General features: G+C 35.4%; 1 protein-coding gene and 1 long non-coding RNA gene across 2 annotated transcripts; one reads left to right on the forward strand and one right to left on the reverse strand.

Moving 5' to 3' along the window:
* Positions 1-5,836: 5,836 nt before the first annotated feature.
* On the reverse strand, positions 5,837-6,643 carry LOC130464982 (uncharacterized). The gene has a single exon (XM_056834083.1). It carries the CDS (start codon positions 6,641-6,643, stop codon positions 5,837-5,839), a length of 807 nt encoding a protein of 268 aa, XP_056690061.1.
* Positions 6,644-10,300: 3,657 nt separating this feature from the next.
* Positions 10,301-11,983, forward strand: LOC130464983 (uncharacterized). Its single transcript, XR_008925280.1, has 2 exons — positions 10,301-11,439; positions 11,516-11,983. It is a non-coding gene; the product is annotated as an uncharacterized lncRNA (long non-coding RNA).
* The last annotated feature ends 4,553 nt before the right edge of the window (positions 11,984-16,536 follow it).

Raw genomic sequence — 16,536 nt, forward strand, 5'->3', positions numbered from 1 at the left:
ATAAAATAAGAAAAAAGCTTATTAGATTGTAAACGGGTTACCGTGTTTTTTGTTCTGTATTTGTAACAACATTCCGAAATTTGGATCTAGCACCCGATTGGCCGATTTATCACGTGACTATATTAAATGGGTAAAGGCCGCTAAAAAAAATTCTTAAAGATTTGATTTAAATTTTGTAATTGACACATTTACAAATAGCATTAAAAATTATTGTTTCTACGCTTAACATATATTTTTCAAATCTTATTACTTTCATGCTCAACATATTGCTTCAAAATCAGTATCAACAATACTATCATGTTATTTCCATGCTTGCCATATAGTGTTAGTTCAAATTAGTATTATCATATTACTTTAGATTTTTTTCATAATACATAAAATTATACAGAGTAATATTTTTGTGATACATATGGTTTATAATATCTACGTAATAAAAAAAAACAAAAAACAAAAAAAAACTAAGTACGTATCTAGAGATGACACATGTCATTCCGGTTTGTCTTTTAGTATATAGTTATAGATATTTAAGCTTAAATAATATCTTCAAATACGTATGATAAAAGTTATATCGTAACACTATAAATCAAGATCGATGAGTTAAACAAGATCACACATGAAGATTCCACGACTAAAATTTAAAACATTTTCTTTACTTGTGAATAGAATCAATTCAAATGTGACTAACAAAATAAAAAAAAAACATAGGGATTACTAAAAAAATCAAACGAACATCATTGAGTTACTCTATAACATCTAAAGAAATTATTACCCCGTATTTCACAACCTATTTTGATCGATCAAGTACGTATTGGTAATTATGCAGATTAACTAACTCATCCCTAATCTAGAATTAACAGTCATACAACACGACATCTTGAGACGTTTATCAATGATGTATTTGTACTGTAGTTGTTTGGGTGTCCAATTAGCTTCCAATTGGACCTGAAAAGTCCACTTGGCTAATACAACATATCTCATCTCCCTCAATCAAGGCTCTACGCCACTTAAACCCATTGGTAATAAACGCCTAACTGCATTTACTACACAAACACTATAAATGTGTCGCTCTAGTGCACATACCAAGGTCCATTCACTTATTGCTTTCACACACACTTTAACCTAGAGAGCTTTCTCTACTCTCGAACTTGTACTTACTTAGGCATAAGATGGGCTTTCCTCGGAACACCCCCGACTACCCTGAGGCCAGTCGATTTCCAAATGGAAAACCTTAACTATCAAGCAACCGAATCTAAATCTGGAGCACATGCCCACTCTAATCCGAGCAGGACAACGCATACTCATACAACTGTCTCCCGACCTCCAGTTTCGACGAGGTAACAACTAGCTGCGACCATCCCAATAATGCAGAACTTATTTTTTCTATGAAACAAAGAGCAAACTACAGGAAGTGACCACTGTCCTCGCCGAAAGATTAGCGACACCTGGATCTAACACCACAACCGAACGGACAACGTTCCAAGAATTTGGAAAAATATGCAAACATGCAAACTCTTGCCCATATCTTTGGATCACAAAAAGTTGGAAAAATATGCAAACTCTTGCCACATCTTCGGATCACAAGAATTTGGGAAAATATGCAAACTCTTGCCCAAATCTTCGGATCACAGGAATTCGGAAAAATATGCAAACTCTTATCCAGATCTCAGGATCCAAAGAATTTGAAATTTTTTTGCTTCGCGCCAACGAAATCAAACATACACAAGAAGTATTTTGACTTCGGAAGATCACAACTTCAGGGGGCAACAAGCAAAACTCCATAAGTTGCGATCTCCAAAATAAAGTTTCAGAAAATTTCAACTTAGGGGAATGCCACACAAATCTCTTTTCAATTGATACAATTTTCTAAAGCACCTTAAGTACAAAATTGAAGGCTCGGAAAATCGCGGCAGACATGCAAAAATTCTTCCAGTTGCAATTTTCTAAGGAAACAAAACGATTCAGAAATTCCAATCTCGAGGGGCAGAAAGTAAAACTTCGTCGAGATTACAATTTCCGGAATAGCATCAAGGTTCGAGAAAGTACAACTTCGGGGGTAACAAGTAAAAACTTCCATAAGTTACACTTTTCCGAAGAGAAAGAATGGAGAACAAACATTAAACTCATTATTTAGCAAATAAAATCTGTTTTCTATTCAATATCCGAGGGCATACAGTGACACATCATAAACTCGGGACTAACCGAGGATTCCTCATAAATAAAGAAGAAATGGTGCAAGGCTAAAATCGGCTTCCATCAAAGATGGTATCAGCCTACCGAAGTAATAGAAAGCAAAAGAAGTTAAATTATTAAAGTACAACGTAGCTCTGAAGCAAAAAAGGAGTCATTGAAGCACAAGTTCGAAAGTCCACAACTGGAATCGACCGACTTTAAAGAAGAAGACTGCCCGAATTCCTAAGCATTAGGACTTGTCTAGGTAAGGGTCTTTGGGAGATTTGGAGGATGTGCGAACGCTAGTGTCAGACTCAGAAGAAACATTCCTCAACCGAGCCTCTTCGGCCTTCCTTGCGTCCTCCCGATCATCTTCACACTCGATCATATGATCTTCCCTTTCCATCTAGACTTCGGTTGTCTTCTTCCAATCAAGATCGAGTAGGCATGTTGTAAGAAAACATGCTACGACCGCCGAGGAACCCTTCCCACCATTGAGACGCGCACTAATCTCCATTGAATAGTTGCGCCTTCTCTCGCCCCAGCTTGTCACATTGCTCATCCTTCTCCTTCAATTAGGCCTCCGGATCCGCAACTCTTTTAGCCTCAACTTCAAGTTTTTGCGTCTCCACTTCAAGCTTCTTCTTGACCTCCTCCAGCTCCCGAAGCTTGGTGTCTTGGTCATTCTTCTCCTTCTCAAGGGCCTTGATCGCCTAGGCATCAGCTTTGCCTTGCGCATGTTGTTTGGGTGTCCAATTGGCTCTCAAATGGGCCTGCTGCCGAAAAGCCCACTTGGCTAATACAACATATCTCAGCTCCCTCAATCAAGGCTTTACGCCTCTTAAAGCGGCCCACGACCCATTGCTAGTAAAAGCCCAACTATATTACTACACAAACAATATAAATATGTCACCCTACTGCACATACCAAGGTACGTTCATTTATTGTTTTTACACACACTTTAATTTAGATAGCTTTCGCTACTAATCTATTACTTACTTAGGCATAGGAGGAGCTTTCCTCGAAACATCCCCGAGGCCAGTTACTCTAACTTGTGTGTAGGTATTCTCGAACTACAACACCCAGAACAAGCTAGATCTTCCTGTACTATGAAAGGGCCTTGATTCCGAAGTCCATTATTTTATACCCGGAACAATGGTTAAATTGTGAGATTGTATACAATAGGAAATCGATCAGTTTGAATCTTCTTTCTCTATCTGTAATTTGCATTGCTTTTATTAGGGTGAGAAAAACAAGTGGGTACTTGGTTTGGGAACCGATTTGGGTGATTTCGATTCCTAGTAACAAAATTAAGACCGGTTCCTAACTTTTGGAACACGAACGGGTAAGTACAGGTTACCCGAAGTTACATACCACTTTTTATGTTTTTTTTTTTTTTTTTTGATGAAACACTTTTTATGTTTTTTGACCATAACTTTATATATTTTGTTTTTTGAATGTAAAATATAATTATCTTAACTCTGTTAATAAGGCCAGGAAAATGTTGTTTTAGCTGAAATAAAAACAATATGCCCAATTTTTTTTTATACAAAATTACAACTTTTTCGTTATAAAGTTAAATGATCGGGAAAATCAATATCGAGACTGATATCTACCGGTTCCGGTCGAGATTCGGGTATATCCAATGTTGCTCACCTCTATACTGTATGGCTCATTTGTAGAGGTGCCAATTCGGACAAATGGATCGGATAAGGGTCGGGTGCATCGGTTCGGGTTGGAACGTTCATTTGGCTATTGGGTCATATCGGGTCGGGTTGAAAAAATAACTGTTCGCTTCGGGTTCGGATTGGTTGACAAGGGTTCATATCGGGTCGGGTTCATGTCGGTTGGGGTTAATATCGGGTCAAGTCATGTTGGGCCCGATTGTAAACGGATTTGGTCAGGTTATTTCAGGTCAACTTCATATCGGGTCGGGTTAAAATCGGGGCGGGTCATATGAGATCGGATTATAGTCGGGTCGGGTCAGGCCGGTTGGGGTTGGAGCACGTCGGGTTAATAAACGGGTTTATCCGGGTTGTAAAAGGTTCATATCCTATTGGGTGGGGTTCATATCGGGTTGGGTTAATGTCTGGTTTGGTCAATTCAGATACAAATTATAAACAATATCGGGTTATTACTAAATCACAATTTTCAATTCGTTTATATTATAGTATGGATGTCTAATTTAATATACAAGGACTCTAAGTACTCCGTAAATTTTAAAAGTGTTAAATTTCAAGACCAGTAGAGTTAGTGAGTATATAGTATATGACTTAGTTTTATCGTAGATAACGATGTACTAATGACTAATAGAATTTAACACTTCGTATTCATGAAACTTTTATTGATGAATTAACAACTAATAACGTAGTAATTAATAATCGATAATGATGAACTAATACATAATGAATTTGTAAATTTTATAAATACAAGTTATCATATATATTGGTTTAAACATCAACGAGATAACAAGTTCAATTGTTAATGAATTAAGTCGATTCGGTCAAAACAACATAGTTTTTTCGATTAGTTCTTTGGTTATAACTTATAATAAGATTATAACGTATTGAATTAAATCAATTTAGTTTAGTACTTGATTAATCAGTAGAATACGAGTCAATAAAAGAGTGGAAAACTAATAAAATAATACAAACTTATAAGTTTTATAACATTGACATTAATTTATAAAAACGTTTTGGCTTATAGTACAACTTTTAATTTGGATAAAATAAAACGTGTTATAGTTGTCTTGTAGTGCGGGAGAGACAAGTTATAAATGGTTTGAATTAAACGAGTTTCAAACGGTTCGGGTTGAAATAGTCCGGGTAAACACTTGGTCCAGGTTGAAACTGTTCGGATTGTAAACGGTGCGGGCTGAAACAGTTCGGGTTGTAAACGGTCCGGGTTGAAATAGTTCGAGTTGTAAACGGGTTTTTCTCGGGTTGAAACGGTTTGGATTGAATAAATCGAGTCATTAACGGTTTTTGGCTCCATTCAGTTCGGGTAGAAACGGTTCGGGTTGTCGCATGACGGTTTGTTATCGAGTATCGGATCTGAATTAGATTAATATTTTCGAGACGGTTCGAATTCGAGTTGAATATTATGGGATCGAATTTCGGGTTCCAACTCACATGTTATCAATGATTCGGGTTCTTAACGATTGAATTAACCCAGCAAATTTAACAATTTGGGTTAAAAATTGACAGCTTCACTCACTTGCGATGCAGGACAACTATATACGAAGTATATGAAGCGTAACTGTGTAAGAACATATCAGATAGACGGTGACTAAAATACGCAACCATGACAAAATAGTATGAGAGATTTGAGAGGTTAATCATGTGACAAATAATTGTTGACAAGAATTTTAATATACATGTAAAAGCATGCTGACTGTCCAGGTTAGATAGCTATTATTATGGTACAAATAATTAAGTAATTACATAATTAATGTTTTGTTCCAACGTGCGGCATACAATGCATTACTGTATTTTAAGGGCAAGAAGGATAAATAAACAATCTTACGTTGTCATTTTACGTAGTTCTATTCCCCCCTCTGTTTAAAAATACTTTTTTTTTTTTTTTTTTTTTGAAAGGTAAGGAGAATATACTTAGGAGCCTCTCCGCATGAGAGTCACTCCTGAGTAATCATTACATAAGATAGTAGCTATCTCTGGCTATTAGTAGGATCTATATATATATTTCCAACAATTAGGTGACCGACATTCGCTATCCAATCTGCAGCCGAATTTGCTTCTCTGAAAATGTGCTTGATATCCCACGTGGTAAAGAGGGTGAGGAGATGTTTGATATCAGAAATAATGTTACTGATCTTCCAAGGAGTAGACCACACCCCTTTAACTGCATTAATGATAAGAAGATTATCACCTTCGATAAGGAGATTATCGATCTGAAGACGCCTAGCTTCTTGTAGACCTTTGTGGAGAGCGATGGCTTCAGCCATGAAGGCTTGAGTTTGACCAAGATTAAAAGTACATGCTGAAATTGAAATTCCTTCATTATTACGGATGATGATTCCTGCTGCTGCTGAAGAAGATTTACTGGAGCCGTCGAAGTTGAGTTTGAAGGTGCCGAGTGGAGGGGGGTACCAGCGAACCATGATTGGAGGGGAAGGGAGAGGTGGAGGGGTGGAATTGAGGGTAGTGATAGGGGTGCCCGTAAGCTGGTGATAGTCAAGTTGGAGACGAGATTGCCATTCATGGTAAGCAGAGTTTGCCTTGTAGAAAACCCGGAATGGGTTGAAGGACGCATTGTTGAAGGTACAATCGTTTCTTTCCTTCCAAAGGGACCAAATTAGGAAGGTGAACTTACATAAATCAGAGGGGTACTTCCTGAGAAGGGTTAGATTTTCAAGAAGGTCGTGGGAGGTGATAAAATAATCCAGCCAGTGTTTAGTTAATTGGAGATCCCACAAGAGTTTAGAGGAAGGGCATTGAATGAAAAGATGATTCATAGTTTCAGCATAAGTATCACAAAGTGGACAAACATCAAAAGGCAGGATATTACGTTTCTGGAGTGTACTTCGTACAGGAATGCTATTATGGCAAATTTGCCATATAAAAATAGCAATTTTAGGTGGGACGTCTAAGCTCCAGATCCAGTTATAGTTCCAAGTATGGGAAGAGAAAGGTAACCCATGAGCTATCCAAGTCGCGATTTGACGGAAAACTCTCCCGTCGAAGTAGCTCCCCAAATTGGAGAATCCTCAAGGTCTCTAGTTGGAATAGGTAATCCCTTAATTTTCATAGCTAAGGCGGGAGGAACTATAGATTTTAATTTATCACTATCCCATTCGTGGGTAGGGAGGATGAAATCAGCAACACGTAGATTCGAATTAACTGTATTGATATTCAATTTTAAGTGACTAAGGAGATTATCCTGGATAACCCAGTTGTCAAGCCAGAAATTAATAGATTTGCCGTTCCCGAGTTTCCAACGAATACCTTTGCGCAGAATCTCTCTTTGGCAAAGGTTATGACGCCAGATAGAGGAGTCTTTTGGTTTAGGAATATATTCAAAAAAGGTTGAGTTGTAACTGATATATTTGTCAATGTATTAGTTGATAGTAAATCTATGCTATTACGGAGTACTATGTATAAATAATAAAAACTATATTTTTAAAAAATTGATATTTGAAAACAAAATGATAAAGGTCGCAGCATTCGACATTTAAGTCGTGTCACAATGATGACATCACATGCTTATGTATTATAATTTAATAACAATAATCTAATAACATACTAACATTTTATTTTTTATATTAGTAAGAAAAACATGGTCAAAATTAATGTATGAATAGTTTAAAGGACAATTTGTTTTTAACCACCTAAAAAAATCGAAAATTTGTTTTTTACCACCTAAAAAACCAAAACTTGTTTTTTACCACCTAAAAAAACCAAAACCTGTTTTTTTACCACCAAAACAAAATATATAACCTGTTTTTTTACCACCTTAAAAGGAAAACTAGATGATATCGTTATTGTGAGGAGCCATAATAATGGTAATATCTTGATATTGTCTCTTCTTTCACAATTTCATCTATTTAACATCCCTTCTTTTCCCCTGCTTCGCTCTCGCATGAATTCAGTTAATTTTCCTCCCATTAATTCACAAAATCGACAAAATCAATGGTAGTAAAGAGAGGAGGGTGAAAGAGTCAAAGAAAATCATATAGGGTTGAAAATAAGTGGAGAGAAATTGACTTAGTGGGCCTCAATAACTATATCATATGTTTTTTTCCTTTTAGCAGGTGGTAAAAAATAAGTTTTAATTTATTTTTAGGTGGTAAAATACACGATAATTTTTGTGTAAGATCGCCTTACCAGAAAGACCGTTTTGATTGCGTAACTATTTGGTTCTATTGCTTAACTAATTAGTTTCAGTGTTTAACTAGTTAGTTCCACTATTTAACTAATTAGTTCCATTATTTAACTAATTGGTTTCATTGCTTAATTAGTGGTTCAATTGTTTCACGTATATGATACTAATGTGGTCTTTTGTGTAACACCGCCTTATATAAAAACTTGTATAAAATACAAAATTTAAAATTTTAGATGATAAAATACAATTTTTCAATTTTTTTAGACGGTAAAAATAATTTATCTTAGTTTAAAAAATCGATTGTTACATACATTTAGAAATAGAAGGAGTAATAATTTATCTAGGTTATAAAAAACAATTTATCCTACCTAATTCAACAACTCTCGTAAGCCTTATCTAGTTGTCTCCACCTACCAAGATATAAAAGGTATTAAAATATTGTAAGGTTTTCTCCTCGTGGAGCACTATCAATCTCTACTCTCTAGCTAGCAAGACTAAAACTATTGAACAATGGCCCTGTTTGGCAATTTTACTCTGTTTTATTTTCTAAATTAAGAAAAAGATAAAATTAACACAGATTCAAAATATGTAAAGAATAATAATATACTACAGATTACAAATTACCAGGAAGATGAGTGAAAACATCCAATTACTGAGGCCCTTTCCATCTTCTAGGTACGCTCCTTCAAACCTGCAATAAATCATAGGAATACAAATTAATTTCTATTATTAGCTCATATTTTTCCTCATTCATCCAACGTTTCAAACTATATAATTCATCTAAAATGTTATGATATATCAACATGACTATTAATTATAGATATAGAAACCACATATATAGTCAAAACTGTAGAAGCGAGGTAAGGTATATCGTATATGAGAAGGGAGATAAAAAAAATATATGCCTGGTAAGCTGAAGTTGAGACCCCGAAAATAAAATCATCAGGAAACATCGATCTATTTACAACTTCTTCTTCTTCTTCATGATTATGTTTGTTTCAATAAACAGGAGCAGAGATAGATAGAAAGAAATGAGCAGAGTTTTTGGTTGCACCATTCTTTTGATTCAAATTATATTGTCTGCTGCTCTATTGGAATTTTGGACTTTCTATTTTTATAATGGTCATTATTATGCGCAATGTTATTTTCCCAATTTGTTAAATTCATTAATTTTTTTTTATAGTCCTTTTCCGTTACGGAGTATTTCATAATCCTTTATGACGTGGGCCATTGGATTAGCCATCATAGAAGTGGACTGTTATGTGGTCCCCCTCCAATGAGAAGATCACTATGAGAAGAATGAGAAGCTATCTCCACCGTCCAAACGAATTAAATTCAAAGGTTTGTGATATGACGCGTGAAAATAAGAAAAACTGAACCCCAATTAAAGGAATTAAAACACGATTTTCGCTGCTCCTTCCTGCGTTTCTCTCCCTTGCTTGTTGAGCTCTCTTCCATGGCGGAAATTAGACCTCTCAAAATCAATTGTTTCTCCTAATTCTGGTCTCAGATTGCATAATTTCTGAAAAGATCAACGACTCGGCAGCATGAAGGTATTTTATTCTGTTTTGTTGTAATCAATTACTCCGTAGTTTTTAATTTCCAAATTAGGCTTTCGAAATTATTGAACCAATTACAAATTGATAGAGAAATTGAATTGATTAGTAAATTTTGATTGCAAAATTAGTAAAATTTGATTGCGAAATTGTTAAATTCGGATTTGCTCATGTTGAATTTCGTAGGGGTTTAAGCCCTGTTGTTGGATTTTGTAAAGTGGGGGTTTAAGTCCTGTTGTTGGATTTTGTAAAGTGGGGGTTTAAGCACCAAAAAAGGGAGTGCATTTTAGTTCAAAATGTTGCACATTCATCCAAAAATATGATATGGTATGTGTTTTTGTTTAAGCAATTGGAATATTGAGCAAATTTGAACAACTTTTGCTAATTTGCTCATGTTTGCATAAATGAGCAATTAAATTATGAGAAAATTTCATAGTTTATGAATCATGTGGTGCTTTATGGTACGTATATATGAAATACTAGCCTATTTTGTAAGCTTGTGTCTCCTTAATCTTCTGGTTCTTATTACTAATGCAAGAAATCTTAGCCCCTTGCTTAGCGCTCCTTGTTTAGCCCCCACATAAACTCACCAGAAGTTTATTTATCAAAGTTTTACTAGAGTATCTTAAAAGTAGGAATAAGTTGAATGACTTGATTAAATCTAGTGAAGTTGTTTGGGCAATACTCTTCAAAGGATTTGGTAGCAGAAAATGCTAAATATGGGAGGGATAAATGAAATTGCTTCTACAAATTGTATCCAATGTACCTGATAAGAAGGTTATCAACGACTTTTTCCGTTGACACCGGACAGGAAGGAATTTGTGAACAATGGGATACATGGTGTGTGGATGTATCTTTATATTTCGAAAGAATTAACAGTTTTATTCAGATAACAAAAGTAAATCAGTCACGCAATAAATAACGAACTAACAAAGGAAATAAGTTCTGCAAACAAGGAGCTTGTATCAGAAACAAGCCAACAAAATCTGTGGCTTTCATGCTAACAATCTGGCCGCACAATCTTCACCATTAGTACTCTATAGCTTAGCCATCCATCTGAGAATATTGCTCTATAGCTTATTCATGCTAGGTGCGATAAGTAATAAAGTAACGAGTGCTTGAGCCTACATACATGAGCACATTTCATAAATCTGATTTGCTCATGTATGTAAATGTGTTTTCCTGTAAACAACTGTAAATCTGATCTTTAGCTTGCAGCCTACCAACATCTTAATGTATCCTTTTGGCCCTCTTAGTTGTTGGTTTAAGTTGATAGGACGGGTTTTCAGGAAATAACAATTGTTTAACTGTACATATACTAAGTTTGTTGGGTTTATTTAAACCAATAAGGTCAATAATATTGCTACTTGTCCAAGTATCATCCGTTTAGTTGTGGGCCTATAGTACTTTCTCGGTCTTAATATAATGGTCACATGCTCATTCATATGAATTTTAATTCGAGATATTAAGCTAATTAAAAAGAAACAGAACTCTAATGGATTTTTAGTTATATTACAGAAATCATAGTTATGATAAATTAGGATAATGTGACAGCTGATTGCGGACTAAGGAGATCACCAAATCAGACAAACTAATGATGCTAAGTGTTGACCTACTGGAGCTGTATGGATTAGGAGCAAGAAAGATTGGGGCAACTTCACTTCCCCATTAGGCTGTGTACCTGCAACCATCACTCTATTTGGGTTTCATCAAGGTGGGTGTGTTTCAAGGCTCAACTGAGACGCGCAAGGATTCAATAGGAAGCTCAATGCTGCTGCCAATAAGCTGTCTAAGAAGCTCCATGACCTTAACCTTGTTATTTTCGACATTTACAAGCCTCTCTATGATTTAGTACAATATCCCTCTAAATCAAGTAATCAAATCTTTCATTAACATCATATGTTTGGTTTAATCAACGATTTCTCTTAACTCTTTTTCTTTTTATGTAGGATTTTCTGAGTCCAGGAAGGGATGATGTGGGACAGGAACTATAGAGACAACATCACTTCTATGCAATCCAAAGTCTGTAGGAACATGCAGCAACGCCACTCAGTACGTGTTTTAGGACAGTGTGCATCCTCAGAAGCTGCAAACCAGGTTCTCGCCAATGCCCTCTTAGTTCAAGGGATCGCACTAATCGGTTAAATGTGTTCAAGCCTCTTTTCTTCTACCAAGCTTGTATACTACAGACAGAATATTAATTATTGCATTCTTGCAAAAGAATTTATCCTATAGCTTTCTATTTCAGTGTATTTGTTCTCAAAATGTAAGACCTCTGTTGTTCCAAGGAGATCAGTATGTAATCAAATATAGTATGATACTACATGTCAACATCGTCTGTTAGTTCGTCATATGTAACTACTATGAGTCTACAGAACTTATATTATCATTTTTTAGCATAAATTTTGAAGTATTCATGAGACTTGTGTTCTTTTATATATCATCAATTCATCAAAACAAATAAGATCAAGCAGCTCCCGGCAGCTAGTTAACAGATAATGACAATAATATTAACCCAAAACTCAAAAGTAAATAAAACAATACAAAAAGTATTTGCTCATTTGTGTAAACTATAAAAAATGAGCAAATTTATTTGCTCATTTATTAACGATGAGCAAAAGTTTTCAATATTAACAATTCGAGCTTTAAAATTTGAACATGAGCAAAAATATTTGCTCATTTGTATAACTATTAAAAATGAGCAAATTTATTTGCTCATTTAGACACGATGAGCAACGTTTCAATATTAACAAATCCGAGCTTTAAAATTTTAAAAATGAGCAAAAAATATTTGCTCATTTGTAGAACTATAAAAATGAGCAAATTTATTTGCTCATTTAGACACGATGAAAAAAAGTTTTCAATATTAAAAAATCCGAGCTTTAAAATTTAAAATGAGCAAAAATATTTGCTCATTTGTATAACTATAAAAAATGAGCAAATTTATTTGCTCATTTAGACACGATGAGCAAAAAATTTCAATATTAACAAATCTGAAATTTGCTCATTTAGAAACGATGAGCAAAAGTTTTCAATACTAACAAATCCGAACTTTAAAATTTTAAAAATGAGCAAAAATATTTGCTCATTTGTATAAACTATAAAAAATGAGCAAATATTAAAGTTCGGATTTTAAACATTTGCTTATTGTTTTTAAATGAGAAATATTATAGTTTCGATTTTAAATTTTTGCTAATTGTGTCTAAATGAGCAAATATTAAAATTCGGATTTTAAACATTTTCTCATTGTTTATAAATGAGCAAATATTATAGTTTTGATTTTATATTTTTGCTCATTGTGTCTAAATGAGCAAATATTAAAATTCGGATTTTAAAGTTTTGTTCATTGTGTCTAAATGAGCAAATATTAAAATCCGAACTTTAAATTTTTGCTCATTGTTTATAAATGAGCAAATATTATAGTTTAGATTTGAAATTTTTCTCATTTAGTCTAAATGAGCAAATATTAAAGTTCGGATTTTAAAATTTTGCTCATTGTGTCTAAATGAGAAAATATTAAAATCCGAACTTTAAACTTTTCTCATTGTGTCTAAATGAGCAAATATCATAGTTTCATTAAATTTCGGATTTGCTCATTGAGTCTAAATGAGCAAATATTAAGTTCGGATTTTAAAATTTTGTTCATTGTGTCTAAATGAGTAAATATTAAAATCCGAACTTTTAACTTTTGCTCATTGTTTCTAAATGAGCAAATATTAATGTTCGGATTTTAAACATTTGCTCATTGTTTTTAAATGAGTAGTATGTTGTTTTAGCATGGCGGTCACTCAACCGCCTTCCCTTTTCCCTAAGGTGGCTGAGTTAGTTGTTCCCACAACAGCCCTGTGCTCTGAGAAGTAAAACCAAACTGTGAAAGTTGGTGCTGAGATGGGTTATATAGTTACCAATTACATGCCCCTCGTGCCTGTTGAGAAGATTACTATTGCCGCTGAGGTAAATGGTGTTGATGTGCCTGTTGCTGCTGCATACTGAGCTGTATCAATCTGTTTGAACTCTCAAACAAAACAAAAAAGAAGGATGTTCATAAATCATGGCTTGAAGCTTTTGGTTATGGAATGCAGGTTTTGGTAATTGGTTACTGTTTATTTACCTAAGTTTGTGTTTTCATGTTTAGTTTCGGAAAATCTGTCACTTTATTCTTCAGACCTACAGTAAATTTTTCTCGATATTAGTCACGTCTGTTAGTCTGCCATTTACCCACCAATAAAACAAACTATCCACATCATAGTTACACGCAGTTTAGTGGAGTTGCAAGACCATCAAAGTAATTTGCCTGACCAATTTGCTTCATGAATTCCATGACTACAGGGCGAGTTCCAATTCCTGTAGTCTAAACAACCATCCCGTAAGGTATGTAATGAGTCTTACTTGTGGCCCTGTCCTTTGTAGAAATATCCTTATCTGTCACTTTTGTCACCATTGAACCAAGTTTCAGATCTATGCCATCTCTCTTGATTTTTTTTTCCAGCAAATTCAGTGATTCTTTTATCAAACCTGAATGTTAAGAGAGGACCATGCGATAAGAAGAATGCGCCAATATATGCATGATCATACTAATTTTGCTTAACCATATGCCCATATACCACATAAGATAAAGGCAAATGTAGTAAAAAAGTTAACTGTAGCAGCAGCTTACATGTTCAGTATATGATCTCCTGCCTCAACAAGGGTAATGTTGACAAGTTTTTTAAGAGAAGGGAAGAGTTTTGCCAAGTCTTCTCCAACAAAGTTGTTCAACTCAGCTGCAAACTCCACACCTGTTGGCCCTCCACCAACAACAACAAATTGCAAGAGTCGTTTCCTTTCCTCGTCATTTAGGTGACGAAGGCTTGCCTTCTCGAAGCAATCTTCTCAATAATCTTCTGGCCAATCTCAACTAACTGAGCAGAGTAATCATGGATATCTCCTGTGCTAAATGATGTCCTCTCGAACAAAAAGTAAAGATTGACCTACGTGGGATTCGAACCCACATCTATTGTGCATTTGCACAATGCTCTACCTATTGAGCTAGTAGGTTAGTGTTTTTAAATAGAATCAAATGAGAAAAATAAATTACTCATTTGTGCAAATGAGTAAATTTTTTGTTTCTTATGTCACCAGCCACAAAATCTATTCCCTTTGGTTATTCTGTGGGTACAGGAGCAGCTGTCCCGTTGTCTTTTGAAATGATGTTCAATGAGTTCTCACAGAAGATGCATACCTGTTTAATTGGGTGAAAAATGATATGTGTGTTTTATATAGTGTTTCACCCCCGTCCCTTAGTACTTTTTTGTGTCAAATGAGCTCTTAGGAGCCATTTTAATACTAATATGTGTTATTTAGTGTGCCTTGAGTTTCAGGTTGATAATGAGAAATTGGTCTTTTTAGATCCGTTTTGTGTTGATTTAGGCCACTACACGAGCCCGAGGAAGTTCGGGACCTTTATCGTCGACTTTCGGGAGCCTTAGATGCTTATGGTTGAGCCCCGAGAGTTAGACTCGGTAATATGGGCGAAGGATATTGAAGATTGCAAATCTCCCTGTGAGCTGAGGGCGAAATGCGACCATCGGGCGAAAGGAAGAAAGAATTGAAGTCTTCAACGCGCGCCCGAACGGGCGCACTTCGCCCGGTCCGGATCGGGCGGCCTTCTGGAGCTGTTCTGAGCTTATTTCAAACCGCCCGGTCGGGCGGAATTTGGCCCGATCGGGCCGACTATCGAGCACTTCGCCCGATCAGGCGAAGCGTCGCCCGATCGGGCGACGCCAACCTCTGCAGCTTTTTCGCGTGGTTTCTTTTCCGTTTTCAATGTTATTTTTGGGCAAACTGTATAAGCTAGCCTTTATTATTTTGTAGGACATCTTTTATTCTAGTTTCTAATTACTTAGTTTATCTTAGTGCTCTCTATTTTCTCCAAACACTTAGTTTTAATTTTAATCAAGATTCAAGCTTTATTATTCCATTGTCCTTTAATTCGGTATTATGTCTTGCTCTAATTTAATTCATTGCTTTAATCATGTTTTCCATTATGTTAATTGCTTTGTTATTTATTATCATGAGTGAGTAGTTTAATTTCTAGGGTTTAGGGGATCAATGAATGCATGATTGGGATTATATGTGGACTTGATTATTGATTGATTGATTATAATTTCTATAGTTTATTATTATTGCTCGTCAATTCTGTTCGGCCGGACTATTTTGATTTGAGTTTGATTAACCTTAAATTATGCGCCGAGAGGTATAAATCTGATGTTTTTGGTCTGTGGCTATTAGATAGGAATTATTTCTAGTACGTAGCGAGAGCCCGCTAGTTGTTCTATCATAAGGAATTCATAAGATTCGAGAGATGCATGTTTTCCTAGTTATGATTGTTAATTGATTGTATTGTCCGTTGTCCAATCCCGGTCTGTATTTATGGTGAACCGCTGCCCTAGATTCCTTTAATATTGTTATTTTCCGATTTGATTACTTGTTTTAGTTTAATATACAAACCAATCCAACTCTTGTTACCAGTAGTCTAGATTAGTAATTTAATAGTAGAAAGAACGCCTGTTTCCCTGTGGATACGATTCCTGCTTCCGTTGTTATATTTTAGTTGGTGAACGTTAGGTTCATCTTTGATAGGAGTGCGATTTAGCCTGTCAAATTTTGGCGCCGTTGCCGAGGAAACGGTTTTATTTTCTGTGATTAATTGTTTTTCTAGATTATTGTTTGTTACTTCTCAAGGGACTCCCGTTCCTTGAGATCGGATCTCACAACTGTTTTCTAGTTTTTGCTTGTTTATGCCCAGGATTGTCCATACCAGCGATCTGACTTCAATTCGTTCGATCCTGAACCTGAACGGACCTTTCGTAGACGGCGTAGATTCGTTGAACAGTTGAGAGACTATTCTGACTCTGAATCCGACTATCTGATTAGCAATCGAGATGGGTGACCAAGCACCACCACCGCCACCCCCACTTGTGCCAAGGCT

The sequence above is a fragment of the Spinacia oleracea genome, unplaced genomic scaffold (genome assembly GCF_020520425.1).
Source record: "Spinacia oleracea cultivar Varoflay unplaced genomic scaffold, BTI_SOV_V1 SOVchr0_028, whole genome shotgun sequence".
Taxonomy (NCBI): domain Eukaryota; kingdom Viridiplantae; phylum Streptophyta; class Magnoliopsida; order Caryophyllales; family Amaranthaceae; genus Spinacia; species Spinacia oleracea.